The sequence below is a fragment of the Rhinopithecus bieti genome, unplaced genomic scaffold (genome assembly GCF_001698545.2).
Source record: "Rhinopithecus bieti isolate Rb0 unplaced genomic scaffold, ASM169854v2 scaffold_16773, whole genome shotgun sequence".
NCBI lineage: Eukaryota > Metazoa > Chordata > Mammalia > Primates > Cercopithecidae > Rhinopithecus > Rhinopithecus bieti.
In genome coordinates, this window is record NW_016808848.1 from 1,500,882 (window position 1) to 1,518,022 (window position 17,141).

The 17,141-nt window shown below is 40.7% G+C and overlaps 1 protein-coding gene across 1 annotated transcript in view; it reads left to right on the top strand.

The window, feature by feature from the left end:
• The window catches only part of TSTD2 (thiosulfate sulfurtransferase like domain containing 2), a 34,093-nt gene that overhangs the window by 5,119 nt on the left and 11,833 nt on the right, over positions 1-17,141 (top strand). Inside the window, exons 2-4 of the mRNA XM_017887561.1 lie at positions 1,147-1,360; positions 2,760-3,076; positions 11,140-11,260. Coding sequence (XP_017743050.1) covers positions 1,196-1,360; positions 2,760-3,076; positions 11,140-11,260 — 603 coding nt within the window. The 5' untranslated portion in view covers positions 1,147-1,195. The remainder of the gene's footprint in view (positions 1-1,146; positions 1,361-2,759; positions 3,077-11,139; positions 11,261-17,141) is intronic.

Consider the following 17,141-nt stretch of genomic DNA (forward strand, 5'->3'; position numbering starts at 1 on the left):
TAGTGCTGGCATCTCCTTTTGAGGACCCGACCTCAGTCATACAGCATTGCTTCCATCACATTTTATTTTTGGGAGCAGTTAACAAGCCTGCCTAGGCTTAGGGGAATGGACCAGAAATACTGCTGCAGCCATTTTTGGAAAATATAATCTGTCACAGCTAATTTTTAAAGAAAATGTTAATGTTAAATTTAAAATACAGCATTAAATTAAAATATTACTAATATTACCATTCATTGAACCCTGGTATATGGCAGACACTATGTATTAATATTTCTTTCCAGTCCACAGTACAGTACTGTAATGTAGATACTACAATGCACAGTTTCCACAAGAGAGATTTAGAACTCAGAAGTAGCTTGCCCGTGTTCACATGCTTGGCAAACTGCTACAGCACAAACCAAAGCCAATGCCTTTTCTCAGTGTGCCTCTTAGTGCTTGTCACCTGTAACCTTTGCTTTACAAAAGAACCAATGCAGTATGATGGTTGTAGTGTGTCCGTTTTGACAGGATTTGGCCACAGTAGGGATTTTGACATTTCTTCTGGCTCATTACGGTGGGGCTCTCCTGGGAACTATTTCTTTTAAGGAAGGAAATTTGCATAGCTCTGAAATTAGGGGGCAAAAAGAAGAAAACGTTTATAACTGAAGGTACTGGCACACAGCTTGATTGATTTGGGTTGTACCTGGTGCTTTTCTGGTATTATGTACCCTAATGTCTGCATGGCTCGCTCCCTAATTCAGGTTTCTGCCCAAATGCTATTGCTGCAGAAAAGCTTTTCCTACTCTCTGTGTTTGAAGGGCTCCTCCATCACTGCCTCCCTACCCTGCTGGTCATTCTTTATAACCTTTTCACCATCTGACTTTAAAAATAAAAAATCAATTTATCCACTTGTTTACTTCACCCCACTGGAATGTAAACTCTAGGCAGACAGAAACTTTTGCTTTTGTTTACTGCTATATTCTTGATGCGTAGAATAGTGCTTGACTTAGAGTCGTTGCTAAGTAAATACTATTGATTTAGTAAGTAAATGAATGCTTAGCTTGGACTACTTTGCCCATGCTAATTTGCATGATTGATTAGCTTCATATCTTCTTCAAGAAGTAATCAAAGACTAGCATGGCTGCTTCTTTCTTATTTATATTCTAGGAGATATTTAACTGAAAGGAATATCTGCTTCACTGTTGCAACCAACCAGATGCCTTCTTCTACTTCACCAGACCAAGGAGATGACCTGGAGACCTGCATTTTAAGATTTTCTGACCTGGATTTAAAATATACGAGTCTTATTAATCCCAGCAGCAGTCTCAAAGCAGAATTAGATGGCATTACAAAAAAGAAATACTCATTTGCAAAGAAAAAGGTAGAATTCCTATGAATGTTTCATGATCATATATGTGTGGTTAATGCGGATACATTTGGAAGTAGCTTATCAAGGTTGCTGTCCAGCTCAAGGTCAAGTCTGGTCAGGGACATTAACCAGCGATGTTAATTCCATCCCAGGCAAAGGGTAATCATAGGCAAGGTGTGGCCCTGGAATAGCCATGGTGGAGTACTTGAGGAGGGTGAATCCTAGACAGATGGATTAGTTTTCATTCCCCACCCCACAGGTTAAAAAAAAAAAAACCATAAAGTTGAAAACCAAATGACAAGTGAAGAAAAAAGTTGGTAACTGTGATCAACAAAAGATCACTAAAAACACATCCATCTCAGTAAGAAGATAAATGCCATAATGGAAAAATAGGCAACAGATGTGAACAGACAAGCCAGAAATAAACAAATAGAATAAGCAGGAAAAGTATTCAGCATTACTACTAATCAAAGATATTAAAAAAAAAAAAAGGGGGGGGTAGCATTTCTTTTGCCTTTTATTTGGACCAGCATTAAAAATATTGATGATACTGGTAGAACTCAGTGAGGCTGTGGATAAAATGGCACCCACATACTTTTCTGATTAGAGTATAAATTGGTACGTTTTTCCTGGAAGTCACTATTACAGATTAAAATTTAATGCTCTTTGACCCCTTGATTTTTATTTTCGATATTGTAAGTAGGTGGTTAAAGATGTAGGAAGACGGATGCATGGAATGAATGCTCATTCAACATTGCTTTTAATTGCAAATATTAGAAACAATCTAAATGTTCATCAGTTGGTAACTGGTTAAGAGAATTTTCTGTTTGTTTTACAATAAGCATAAATAATTTTTATAAAAACAGTAATATTATTTTCCAAGAAAGAAGACATTTTGGTACGTTTCTTCCCAGTCTTTTCAATGTACTTTTAGTGTGGTTGAGATTACATTACATAAGCAAATTTTATCCAGTTTTTTTCACTTAATATTATATCATAAATATTTTTCCATATAACTTAAAACTGACTGCTTAATATTCCATGGTAAGCATACTTCATAATTTACTTTCTGTATTCCTTTCGAAGATAGCTGATAGTGTTATTTGTAATATTTTAGACCAAACTGTATTATGTATATTCCAGTGTAACTTAGAGTCTTATATCCTGAGAATAAAATTATGCTGAGAGTTACTTAACTTCCTCAATATAAAGCCTAGTTTTAATTTCTCTAATAGTCTCTTCTAAAGCTTACTAATAAGAGAAGTGTTACTCCTCAGATAATTGTATAACATAATGGAACATAAAACTGGAAGCCCCTGTGGAAAGATAATATAAGGAATCTCAGTGAAACTTCTATTAGCCATAAACCTAAGGTTATTTAACAGTGTTAGTGTTTGAAATCTAATTGCAGGCCTTTGCCCTTTTTGTCAAAACCAAAGAAGTTCCGACAAAAAGGAGTTTTGAATGTAAAGAAAAATTGTGGAAATGCTGTCAGCAACTGTTCACAGACCAAACCAGCATCCATAGACATGTGGCAACACAACATACTGATGAAATTTATCACCAGACAGCTTCTATTTTAAAGCAACTGGCTGTGACATCGAGCGCCTCAAAGAGTCTTTCGTCTGCAGATGAAAAGAATCCTCTAAAAGAGTGCCTTCCACATAGTCATGAAGTGTCTGCTTGGCTCCCTGATATAAGCTGCTTTAACCCTGATGAGCTGATAAGGTAAGATTTTCATTCTGTATTTCGGTTTGATTTAAAGTATTTTTCCAACCACAATGAGATACTACAATTCACTCATTAAAATGGCTGAAGTGAGAAAGACCAACTCTGTCAAATGTGAATGAGGGTGTGGAACAACTGGAACGCCCAGTCACTGCTGGTGGGAATGTAATATGGCACAACCACTTTGGAAAAGTGTTCGCCGGTTTCTTAAACATGCATCGTTCCTGTGGCCCCCTCCTGGATATAATACCAACAGCAATAAAAACATGTCCACAGAAAGCCTTGTACAAGAATGCTCATACCAGTTTTATTCATAATAACAAAAACTGGGAACAACTGCAAATATCCATCAACAGGAGAATGAATAAACTGGTATAGTCATGTAAGAATACTGCACGACAATAAAGTGCTGTGAACCGCTAATATTCAAGAACATCTATGGGTGAAAGAGAAAATCCTTATGCTGAGTGAAAATAGCCAGACAGCACAATACATATTTTCTGATTTCATGTACTTGAAGGCAAAACTAATATATGATGATAGAAGGGTTCTGGCAGAGAGTTTGGGAATACACAAGAGATTTTTTGAGGTCTTGGAAATGTTCTGGTTTTGATAGTGGTGTGGATTACACAGGTGTACCTGTGTCAAAAATGATCAAACTTTACACTTAAGATCTGTGTATTTCACTTGTAAACTGTGCCATGCTTTAAACTTATTTTAAATAAATAGGACAGGAAAACTAAGCAAAAAAAGGGGGGGTTTATTTTAAGCTAGATATCATTATCTGTATGATTTCAAATGTACGTATCCAGAAAAATGCATCATTTATTAGGTTTATTGGGGAATGTAGCATTGCACATAGTGAATTTTCAGAAAGCAGGTAAATGTAGCTTACATTTTAAAGCATCTAAACTTTCTTTGATTTAACCTTTTTTTTTTTTTCCTGGAGTCTTTCAGACTGCATTAGATACCTCTTTAGTTACATAATTAAATAGAGTATAGTGAATGTGATTGAACTTCTTCTGAATGCTTTAATGCCATCAGGAAGGTATAAAAGTTTATCTTTTTACTAAGAAGGCTCAGACTTACTATTCTGTTATCTCTCCTCCCTCTCTTCTAATTCTAGATCCAAACCCTCTGTATTATTGCTATGTAACAAATTCAGCTTAAAACAACAAACAATATTTCAGTTTTTGAGGGTCAGGTATCCAGCCGCAGGATAGTTGGTGGTACTAGCTCAGAGTCTGTCATGAAGTTGCAGTCATCTCATTGCTTGACTGGGGCCAGTATATCTGTTTCCAGGTTTGCTCATGTGGTTGGTGGCAGGCTTGTTTTTTCAGTGGCTTTTAGTCAGAGGCCTCCATTCCTCTCTATGGGGGTCTCTTCATAGGCTGCCTGAGTGCTCTCATGACGTGGCATGTGATTTGTGAGAGACAAAGACACCAAAACAGAAACCACAATCTTTTATGACCTAATCTTAGAATTGCCATACCATCACTTTTTATTGATGCTGTTGGTCACATAGACTAACCTCAGTACAGTGTAGAAGAGAACTACACAAGGGTCTGAATACCAGGAGGCGGGGTCATCAGGGATCATGTTGGAGGCTGGGCACCATACCTCAGAGTTGTTACTTTTTAGTGTGTATTACCTAGCCTGCACTTTACCCATTCTGTCAGGATCTTAACTACTGGCAACAGCTAGATCCTTAAGGCACAGAATTCTAGAGGCCTAAGTTAGGCCAATAACATACATACTATATGTAGCCACAGACCGTAGCCTGTGCAACAGCATATACCCCGTCAGTTGACATTGTTTGCGAGGTTTTGTGTTTTTTTTTTGTTTTTTGTTTTTTGTTTTTGAGACAGAGTCTTGCTCTGTCACCCAGGCTGGAGTGCAGTGGTGTGATCTTGGCTCACTGCAACCTCTGCCTCTCAGGTTCAAGTGATTCTCCTGCCTCAGCCTCCCGAGTAGCTGGGATTACAGGCACGCACCACCACACCCAACTAATTTGTATTTTTAGTAGAGACAGGGTTTCACCATGTTGGCCAGACTAGTCTTGAATTCCTGACCTCAGGTGATCTGCCCACCTTGGCTCCCAAAGTGCTGGGATTACAGGCATGAGCCTCTGCATCCAGCCTGTTTGCAGTGTTTCTTGGAGACCATTCTATATGTTCTCTAGGGAGAAGAGGTAAAGAAAGAAAATTACATCATTTTCAAAAACAAGTGGGAAGACACGGAGACATTAATTATTCCTCTACCCTGTGTAATGTCAGAGCTTAAAAAAGGGTTTTGTATTAGTCTGTTTTCATACTGCTGATAAAGGCATATCCAAGACTGGGCAATTTACAAAAGAAAGAGGTTTAATGGACTTACAGTTCCACATGGCAGGGGAGACCTGACGATCATGGTGGAAGGCAAGGAGGAGCAAGTCACATCTTAGCTAGATGGCAGCAGGCAAAGAGAGAGAGCTTGTGCAGGGAAACTCCTGTTCTTAAAACCATCAGATCTTGTGAGACTTAACTATCACAAGAACAGCACAGGAAAGACTCATCCCCATGATCAATTGCCTCCCACTGGAGTCCTCCCATGACACATGGGAATTGTGAGAGTTTAATTTAAGATGAGATTTGGGTGGGGGCGCAATCAAACCATATCATTCTACCCCTGGCCCCTCCCAAATATCATGTCCTTACATTTAAAAACCAATTATGCCTTCCCAACAGTCTCTAAAGTCTTATTTCAGCATTAACTCAAAAGTCCACAGTCTGAAGTCTCATCTGAGACAAAGCAAATCCCTTCCGCCTATGAGCCTGTTAAAAGCAAGTTAGTTACTTCCTACATACGATGGGGGCACAGGCAATGAGTAAGTACAGCCATTCCAAATGGGAGAAATTGGCCAAAACAAAGGGGCCACAGGTGCCATGCAAGTCCTAAATCCAGCGGGGCAGTCAAATTTTAAAGCTCCAAAATGATCTCCTTTGACTCCATGTCTCACATCCGGGTCATGCTTATGCAGGAGGTCGGTTCCCATGATATTGGGCAACTCTGCTTCTGTGGCTTTGTAGGACATAGCCTCCCTCCTGACTACTTTCACAGGCTGGGGTTGAGTGTCTGCAGCTTTTTGGTGCACGGTACAAGCTGTCAATGGATCTGCCGTTCTGGGATCTGGAGGACCGTGGCCCTCTTCTCATAGCTCCACTAGGTGGTGCCTCAGGGGGAACTCTGTGTTGGGGCTCTGACCCCACGTTTCCCTTCCGCACTGCCCTAGCAGAGGTTCTCCATGAAGGCCCTGCCCCTGCAGCAAACTTTTGCCTGGGCATCCAGGTGTTTCCATACATCCTCTGAAATCTAGGCAGAGGTTCCCAAACCCTGATTCTTGACTTCTGTGCACTCACAGGCTCAACACCACCTGGAAGCTGCCAAGGCTTGGGGCTTGCACCCTATGGAACCATGGCCTGAGTTCTACATTGGCCCCTATCAGCCACAGCTAGAGCAGCTGGGATGCAGGGCACCAAGTCCCTAGACTGACCCCAGGTTCAGCCCATGAAACCATTTTCCTCCTAGACACTCAGGCATTATCAGGGGAACCAGCCCCCAATATTTCAACGTAGTTTTTTTTCTATTTTCCCTAAGTGTTGGCTGATCTGAGAAATAAAGAGAAAGAGTACAAAAGAGAGAAATTTTACAGCTGAGTCTCCAGGGGTGACAGCATATGTCAGCAGTTTCCGTGATGCCCACCTGAGCCACAAAACCAGCAAGTTTTTATTAGGAATTTCAAAAAGGGAGGGGTGTACGAATAGGGACTGGGTCACAGAGATCACGTGCTTCAAATGGCAATAAAAGGTCACAAGGGCAGAAGGGCAGAGCAAAATCACAAGGCCAGGGTGAAATTAGAAATACTGATGAGGTTTCATGTCCTGCTGTGCACGCATTGTCATTGATAAATGTCTTAACAGGAAACAGGGTTCAAGAGCAGAGAACCGGTCTGACTAGAATTTGCCAAGCTGAAATTCCCTGATCCTAGCAAGCCTGGGGGCACTGCAGGAGACCAGGGTGTGTTTCATCCCTTATCTTCAGCTGTATGAGGGACACCCCGCAGAGCGGCTGTACGTAGGCACCCCCGGGAATGCATTCCCTTCCCAGGGTTATTCCTTACTGGGAAAAGAAATCAGCGATATTTCTCCTACTCGTTTTCTGCAATAAGAAAAATATGATTCTGTTCTGCCCAGCCCTGCTGTTATCCAGTTCTTTTTCAGGGTGCCCAGATTTCATATTGTTCAAACACATATGTTTTACAAACAGTTTGTGCAGTTAATGCAATCATCACAGGATCCTGAGGCAACATACATCCTCAGCTTATGAAGATGATGGGATTAAGAGATTAAAGACAGGCATAGGAAATTATAAGATTATTGATTGGGGAAGTGATAAATGTCCGTGAAATCTTCACAATTTATGTTTCCTGATTGCAGTAAAGACAGGTGTAAAAAATTATAAAAGTATTAATTTGGAGAACTAATAAATGTCCATGAAATCTTCACAAGTTATGTTCTTCTGCCATGGCTTCAGCCGGTCCCTCCGTTCGGGGTCCCTGACTTCCCGCAACAAGGCATGTGATAGGAGGGGCTGTCATGAGAACCTCTGACATGCCCTGGAGACATTTTCCCTGTTGTCTTGGGGATTCACATTTGGCTCCACATTACTCATGCAAATTTCTGTAGCCAGTTTGAATTTCTCCTCAGAAATGGGATTTCCTTTTCTACTGCATTGTCAGACTGCAAATTTTTTGCACTTTCATGCTTTGCTTCCCTTATAAAACTGAATGCCTTTAACAGCACCCAAGTCACCTTTTGAATGCTTTGCTGATACCCTAAATCATCTCTCTCAAGTTCAAAGTTCCCCCAAATCTCTAGGGTGGGGCAAAATGCCACCAGTCTCTTTGCTAAAACATAACAAGAGTCATCTTTGCTCCAGTTCCCAAGAAGTTCCTCATCTCTATCTGAGACCACCTCAGCCTTAAGTTCATTGTCCTTATCATTATCAGCATTTTGGTTAAAGCCATTCAACAAGTCTCTGGAGAGTTCCAAACTTTCCCACATTTTCTCGTCTTCTTCTGAGCCCTCCAAACTGTTCCAACCTCTGCCTGTTACCTAGTTCCAAAATCACTTCCACCTTTTTGGGTATCTTTTCAGCAGCACCCCACTCTACTAGTACCAATTTATTGTATTAGTTCATTTTCATGCTGCTGATAAAGACATACCCAACACTGGGCAATTTACAAAAGAAAGAGGTTTTATGGACTTATAATTCCACATGGCAGGGGAGGCCACACAATCATGGTGAAAGGCAAGGAGGAGCAAGTCACATCTTACATGGATGGCAGCAGGCAAAGAGAAAGCTTGTACAGGGAAACTCCCATTTTTAAAACCATCAACTCTCATGAGACGTATTCACTGAGAACAGCATGGGAAAGACCTACCCCCATGATTCAATTACCTCCCACTGCATTCCTCCAGTGACACGTGGGAATTATGAGAGTTACAATTCAAGATGAGATTTGGGTGGGGACACAGCCAAACAATATCAGGTTTTTATTGCCAAATACAGTTTTCTGAGCTGAATATGTTTTAGGAAGTATATTAACTTTTAAAACTGAATCATAGGATTAGATGTTTAGATCCTGGCTCTGAAAAACTCACCAAGTCATATTGCAGAATTCCAGAGGACAAATTTCTGACTTTAAGCAATTCTTGAACTATTCAGTAAAGAGAAATACAGTTGACCCTTGAACAACGCGAGGTCAGGAATCCAAGGATTAGGGGCAGTTGAAAATTCACATATAACTTTTAACTCCCCCAAAACTTTACTAATAGCCTCTTGTTGACTGAAGCCTTACCAATAATGTAAACAGTCAATGAACACGTTTTTCTGTATTACGTATATTATATACTGTGTACTGTATTAAAGTAAGCTAGAGAAAATGTTATTAAGAAAATCATAAGAGGCCAGGTGCAGTGACTCATGCCTATAATCCCAGCACTGTGGAGGGCCAAGGCAGGAAGATCACATTAGGCCAGGAGTTCAAGACCAGTCTGGGCAACATAGCAAGACCCTGTCCCTACAAAAAAAAGGAAAAGAAAATCGTAATATATATTTACTGTTTTTTCAGTGGAAGTGGCTCATCATAAAGGTCTTTATCACCCTCATATTGAGTAGACTGAGGAGGAAGAGGGATTGGTCTTGTTGCCTCATGAGTGCTAGAGGCACAAAAAGATCTGCAAATAAGTGGACCCACCCAGTTCAAACCTGTGTTACTCACGGGTCAACTGTAGTCCAAATTTGATAAATTTTTGTAATTACTACTCAGTAGCACATTCTCTTTTGCTTATTGGAAAGCAGAAAGAAAGCAAATTTAAGTAGAAGTCACATTTGAGCTTGTCACTAAAACTTTCTGTACCTTCATTTCCTCACCTCTAAAATTGGAATAATAATGCCTGCCTTGCCTACCTCCCAGTACTGCAGAATGAGTTATATAATAGGATGGTGATAGTATGAGCAGTTGTGAACTACACTGTTCTATACAGATATGGCCTTTCCATTTCATATGGCCACACACTTCAGGGAAGTTACTTAGTAGTTAGAGAAACAAAGAAAAAGACACATGAGATAATTAGCAGATGATACAGGTTACATAATTATCAGTTGAATTGTATGGTACAGAGAATAATTTGTTATAGGAACTTAGAGAAAGGCAAATAGGGTCTAAAATAGACAAGAAGGTTTCATGGAGGAGCATGGAAAGCATGGAGGAGATTAGGTCCTGAAATATGATGAGGCTGTTGATGAGAGAATCAGACTCCAGAGCTGGATAGTACCTTAATTGTCCTGTACTGTAACATTCCCTAAAATATGTTCTGTGGAACACTAGTTCTAGAGGATACTAACAAGGTATTGAAAAAAGGGGTATTAAAGACAAATTTGGGAAGCACTCAGTCAAAATGTTGTTACTGCAAGACTTCTCAGAGCCTTTAAGAGGCTTTTGCTGGGATTCTTAAGTAGGGAGATGCTGTCTGTAGGGTTTCCAAATATGTTTTTATAGAACAGCTTCGTAACACACTTTGGAAAATATAGTTTATTTCCGTTCTCTCATTTTACATATGAGGAAACCAAGGCCCAGAAGTGATGAAAGACCTGCCCAGCTAGTTAGTATGACAGCACAGTGCAGTAGAAGGAGTATAGATCTGGTGTCAGAAGACTGGCGTTTAAGTCCTTACTATCACTTTCTGGCTGTCTGACTTGGGAGGAATTGGCCTTAATTTATTCAGCTGTAAAATGGGGATAATAATAACCTGCATCATAGAAAGAGGGTTATAAGAAAAAATGGGGGCCAGGCGCGGTGGCTCAAGCCTGTAATCCCAGCACTTTGGGAGGCTGAGACGGGCGGATCACGAGGTCAGGAGATCGAGACCATCCTGGCTAACACGGTGAAACCCCATCTCTACTAAAAAAAAAAAAATACAAAAAACTAGCCGGGCGACGTGGCGGGCGCCTGTAGTCCCAGCTACTCGGGAGGCTGAGGCAGGAGAATGGCGTAAACCTAGGAGGTGGAGCTTGGAGTGAGCTGAGATCCGGCCACGGCCACTGCACTCCAGCCTGGGCGGCAGAGGGAGACTCCGTCTCAAAAAAAAAAGAAAAAATGGAAGTGAAACTTTTTTGTATGATGATACATACAGATACTGCCTTATGTGAGAGGATAAGCCAAAATGGAACCAAATTTCTAACTTTTCTATGAATTGGAGTTACTGATACCTGTCTCTTGGATGTGACCATTAAATGAGGGATCAAAGTAAACTCACTTTTTGTAAAGTAAGTTCAGTGCAGATACTGTCTTCTGTAGAGCAAATATAAAAAGAAGTTGCTTTTCGTTTCAGGAGAACAATAATCAGAGCAAAGGCAGGCATGAGTGTCTTCATCTTAGCCTTCCCTTGTGTACTGTATGAATTATGACTTTCTTATGTCAGCGACTCAAATGCTCTTTGCCTCGGATTTTCATTTTATAGTGGCCAGGGCAATGAAGAAGGGGAGGTGCTCCTTTATTACTGCTACCGTGACCTGGAGGATCCCCAGTGGATCTGTGCCTGGCAAACAGCTCTGTGTCAGCACCTGCACCTCACAGGCAAGGTAACACCTTCTCCTATATTCCTTCCTTCACTGGGTTCATCTTGCCTGCCAACCTTGGATTGCAAATGCTGTGCTCATTATAAAAAAGATTCACTCTTGAGTTCTTAGAAGTTAAGGAAATTCTACTGGGCATTTAAGTAAAATATTAGGCAGCTATTAACATCATATTTTATAAGAATATTTACTAGCATAAACCAGGAGTCAGCAAACTTTTTCTTGAAGAACCAGATAGTAGATATTTTAGGTTTTGCACAAAAAACTATTCAGTATTATTATAGCATGAGAGCAACTATAGATAATATGTAAAAGAATTGGATGGCTGTGTTTGAATAAAACTATATGCAAAAGCAAGGATAATTTGCCAAGCCTGGTATAGGGAAATGTTCATGATATATTAACTGGAAAAACATTTTATAGAACATAGAGGTGTGATTCCAAGTTGCTTCTTATTTTTCTAGAACCTGCCAGGGTCAGGTACCAGCTCAGGGTACTGACATTTGCTGTTTGCTTCCTCTCCTAGAGTGGGCTTCGCTTGCAGCCGCGTTTCACCCTAATGGGCCGCACATATTGTTGCTCCTTCCCTTGCACCTTCACATGCAGCACAGATCTCGGCTCACATATTGTCTCCTTAGAGCTCCAGTCTGAAGTAGCCTTCTCCAGATCTCATCACGTTCTATCCCTTTCTGCTTTTCAAAGAATTGATTAGTATCTGAAAGTATAATTTTCATTTATAAGCTTCATGAGGACAGGAATTTTGGTATTAATTAATTGATGTATTCTCAGTGCTGAAACAGAGCTTAGCATGTAGTAGACCCTCAGTAGATATTTGGAGAAGATAGAATGAAGGAATGAATGCATGTTCATGACAAAACCAGAAGTGCATGTATAAGCATGGAAGGTTGTGTGTACCAAGATGTTAGTAAGGATTATCTAGGCATGTAGGGTTATTGATGGTTTTTATCTTCCTAAAATATTCTCTGATAACATTACACATATGCATATGTCTATGTCTTTTATATGATTTTCAAAATTTAAATCAAAAGGAAGTGAACTAGTTTCCCCCTGAAACCTCCTTTAGTTATGACACTGCGCTGCTTTGTTTCATCTTTCCCAACATATGGCCCAGGTCTGAATTGATCAATCAGTGATATTTTTCACATCCATGTTTTCTAATAGATAATGATTTCATTTACCTCATTCAGTTCATCACCAAGTCCTGCCATTTCCACCTCTTCAAATATTCCTTAATTCCATTCCCTTCTCTCTTCCACAGTCATCACTTTAGACGAAGCCACCACCCTCTCTTACCCAGTCCATGCAGTAGCTTTCAAATTACTTGCCATCCCTGCCTGCCACTTAATCCGTTCTCCACACAGCCATAATGATCCTAAAAGGTAAATAAAATCATATCACTCCTTCCTCAAACTCTTTCAGTGGCTGCCACTTCCAGTTCATGTGGAGGAAAACCAGTGCCTTAAAAATGCCCTTAGGTTCCTGCGTGAGTTGGCCCCTTCTTACTTTTTCCTCTCGTCTGATACTGTTCTTTGCTCATTATACTCCAGCAACATGGTCTTTCAGTATTTTGGGACCCACCGAGTTCTTTGCTGTCCTTGGGCCTTTTTACAAGCAAACTATCTTCAGGGAGCTCTGTTACACCCACTCTGTTGCTTAGTCTGGCTTTTACTCAAGCTTAGTTCTCAATTTTCACGACACTTCCTCAAAGAGACCTTTCCTGTCAATCGAAATTCATTTCTCCCAGTGCACTCTCTCATGGCATCTTGTAATTATTTTTCATAGTATTTGTCCATTTGTAACTTTTATTTTAATATCTGTGACCTCCCATAGTCTGTAAGCTCCTAAAGCGAAAAGCTATATTTTTTTCAACCACTGTATCCCTAATTCCTAGCACAATTCCTGGTGTAAATAAATAAATAATATTTATTTGTAGAATGAATACATTCATCACCATTCCTATTCAGAAAACTTCCACACCCTGAAAGATGGATATTCTCACAGTAAACCTGAATGTACAAGGTATGAAAACAACCTCTTGGTTTAGAGGCAGATTATTATTCTTGGCCCAACCCAAGTGCTAAATTAGCAATGAGGGATCTTACCCATAAGGTGGCAGTACTTGCCTAGATCTCGGATACAAATTCCTAGGTGTCAAGGATACATGCCCGTTTAATGAGAGTTTTGTGTTTGGAGATTTGGCAGAATATCGGTGCCTAAGTAGGGAAATAGAAGAACTTGACAGTTGTGAAATTATGGGAAAAAAGCCTCTACCCTATTGCTGTGTGTTCCTTACTGCCTCAAAAAATTTGAAGGGGTACATTGAAGGCTTTAGAAAGGAAAAGTGATAAGATTGGGAGCCAGTAAGATCTGGTTTTGAATCCCAGATTTACCAGCTATCACCTGTACCTTTGGGCAAGTTAATTGATTTCTCTAGCTTTTGTTTCCTTTTCTGTAAAATGGGGATTATGATATCTGCCTTTCAGGATTATAATGTAATGCTTCTGTCTCATAGCAAGTGCTGAATAAATGCTTGAATAAATGCTAATTGTTCTCAATTTCTTTCATGTAAGGCCTTCCTCACTAAGGAGCTTTGAAGGATTTCTGTTAGAGAATCCTGGGGGTTCAAAGTCTAGTGCATGAGTTTAGAGCATGCTCTGCCCTAGCTATGTAGGGAGCAGATGTACTTGTCTTTTCTTTGGGTTCTGAGATTAAAATAAATTAGAAAAGAATCTACTAGCCTACCCAAAGCGAGGTGCTTAGATGTACATACTTCGTCTTACCTGCTGTAGTCAGAAACTATTTTGGAGTGGGTTTTCTAACTCTTACACTGATTGGGCTCTATTTTTCTATGTAGTCCACTATAAGTTCGTAGTGGGGACAGTAGCCTGTGTAGCAGAGATGTCATGGGCTTCCTGCTTCCCTCTCCCGTGCCCAGAACTGGCTTTACTAAACTGCAGCACTGTTTCTCAAGGAGTCTGGATGTGATCTGGAATCTTTGTCATGGAACTCTGGAAAACATTTTACAGTACTGTACATAGAGGTGTGATTCCAAGTTGCTTCTTAATTTTCTAGAACCTACCAGGATCATTTATTGGCTCAGGGTACTGACATTTGCTGTTTCCTTCCTCTCTAGAGGGCTCTTCCCCCGCACCTTTATATGGCGCATACCCCACTTCAGATCTCGGCTCACATATTGTCTCCTTAGAGCTCTAGTCTGAAGTAGTCCTCTCCAGATCTCATCACGTTCTATCCCTTTCTGCTTTCCAAAGAATTGATTAGTATCTGAAAGTATAATCTTCATTCATAAGCTTCATGAGGACAGGAACTTTGGTCTTAATTAATTGATGTATTCTCAGTGCTGGAACAGAGCTTAGCATGTAGTAGACCCTCAGTAGATATTTGGAGAAGATAGAATGAAGGAATGAATGCATGTTCATAACAAAACCAGAAGTGTGTGTATAAACATGGAAGGTTATGTATACCAAAATGTTAGTAAGGATCATCTAGGTATGTAGGGTTATCAGTGGCTTTTATTTTCCTAAAATAGTCTCTGATTACATTACACACATGCATATGTTTGTGTCTTTTATGTTAACTTTCGAAGTTTAAAATTATATACGACTACCAGTGAGTTGGCATTGGCTTGTGCCATGAATCTTGTTTTATATCCATACCTTAAAGAGTTGATCAAGTGAGGCATCAACTCATGTGTCTTCTCTGGACCCTAAAAAAGGGCAGCCATTAAAAATTTTCAAATTACCAAGTACTGGTAGATACCAGTATTATATGACTAGAACAATATAGGACCTTGAGTTAAATCATCTCTTTTTCCAGACGGTGCCATGATGCCACATGTGCTGCGCTTGCTAGCACTTTTCTTTAGAGAGCTCAGTTCCCTTTAAAGATGATCCATCTTTAAACTCATCCACAGGATTTTGTAGTATGAAAACAACCAACTCTGCAGGGCCCCCAGAGCAGTGCCCCTTAAGGCTGGGGCCTTACCCCAGGCTCTAATGTCCCCTAACCAGGGCAGCATTTCAAAGAGAATATGGGGCTTGAGATGCCAAAGAGCCCCAAATACGAATACACATTCATTTATTCAACAAATATGTATTGAGTGCCTACTGTGTGGCGGGCACTGTTCTAGGGGATATGCTGGTGAGCAAAACAGACACAAACCCATGTGGAACTTGTATTTCAGTGGATGGGTTTGCAGTGGTGGGCTCTCCTCCAAACACCATGCAGAGATACATGCTGATGTATGCCCTCTGCCCTCAGATGTGCTCTGTGCTTTAGGATTTTGGTAGTATCTCCTCAGCAATTCTTTTAATTTCTGGTGCTCTTTAGTTCCCTTTTTACTCATATAAAGAAATTAAGGTTCAGAGAAGTCAATTAACTTTCTCATAGCTACATGCAAGTGAGTGGCAGAGCTTAATCTTGATCCTAGATCTGCTGACCTCTGTGGAGGACTCTGTTGAGCTACTTGGATTTAGATTAAGCTCAGAATTCACTTCTTTGGCTGTTGGACCATTATAGCTCCATAGCAAATGGGGCTTTCCAGGAGTTTTATTCACATTCTCGTGTTCAGCACATATGAAACAGAATACCTCATCGGAACTGTAGGCTATGCCATTTTAGAAAAATACAGGTATCCAGCTGGGCACGGTGGCTTGTGCCTATAATCCCAGCACTTTGGCACTTTGGGAGGCCAAGGCGGGTAGATCACTTGAGGCCAGGAGTTCGAGACCAGCCTGGCCAACATGGCAAAACCCTGTCTCTACTAAAAATACAAAAATTAGCTGGGCTTGGTGATGCATGCCTGTAATCCCAGCTACTCAGGAGGCCAAGGTAGGATAATCACTTGAACCCAGGACGTGGAGGCTGCAGTGAGCCAAGATTATGTCACTGCACTCCAGCCTGGGCAACAGAGCAAGACTCTGTCTTAAAAAACAAACAGGTGGCCGGGCGCGGTGGCTCGCGCCTGTAATCCCAGCACTTTGGGAGGCCGAGGTGGGCAGATCACGAGGTCAGGAGATCGAGACCATCCTGGCTAACACAGTGAAACCCCATCTCTACTAAAAAAAGACAAAAAAATTAGCCAGGCGTGGTGGGTGCCTGTAGTCCCAGCTACTCTACTAAAAATTTTTGTATTTTTGGTAGAGACGGTGTTTCATCATGTTGGCCAGGCAGGGGAATGGCGGGAACCCAGGAGGCAGAGCTTGCAGTGAGCCGAGATCATGCCACTACACTCCAGCCTGGGCAACAGAGCGAGACTCTGTCTCCAAAAAAAAAAAAAAACAGGTATCCATCTCACACCAGTCAGAATGACTATTATTAAAAAGTGAAAACATGCTGGTGAGGTTGTACAGAAAAAGGAATGCTTATGCACTATAGGTGGGAGTGTAAATTAGCTCAACCATTGTGGAAGACAGTGTGGTCATTCCTAAAAGACCTAAAGACAGAAATACGATGCAGCAATCACATTACTGGGTATGTACCCAAAGGAATATAAATTGTTCTGTTATAAAGACACATGTATGCATATGTTCATTGCATCAGTGTTTGCAGTAGCAAAGACATGGAATCACCCTAAATGTCCATCAGTGATAAACTGGATAAAGAAAATGTGGTACTGGATAAAGAAAATGTGGGAATACTATGCAGCTATAAAAAAGAACAAGATCATGTCCTTTTCAGGGACATGGATGGAGCTGGAAGCCATTATCCTTAGCCAACTAATGCAGGAAGAGAAAACCAAATACTACATATTTTCACTTATAAGTGAGAGTTAAATGATGAGAACGCACGGACACATAGAGGGGAACAACAAACACTGGGGCCTTTTGGAGGGTGGAGGGTGGGAGGA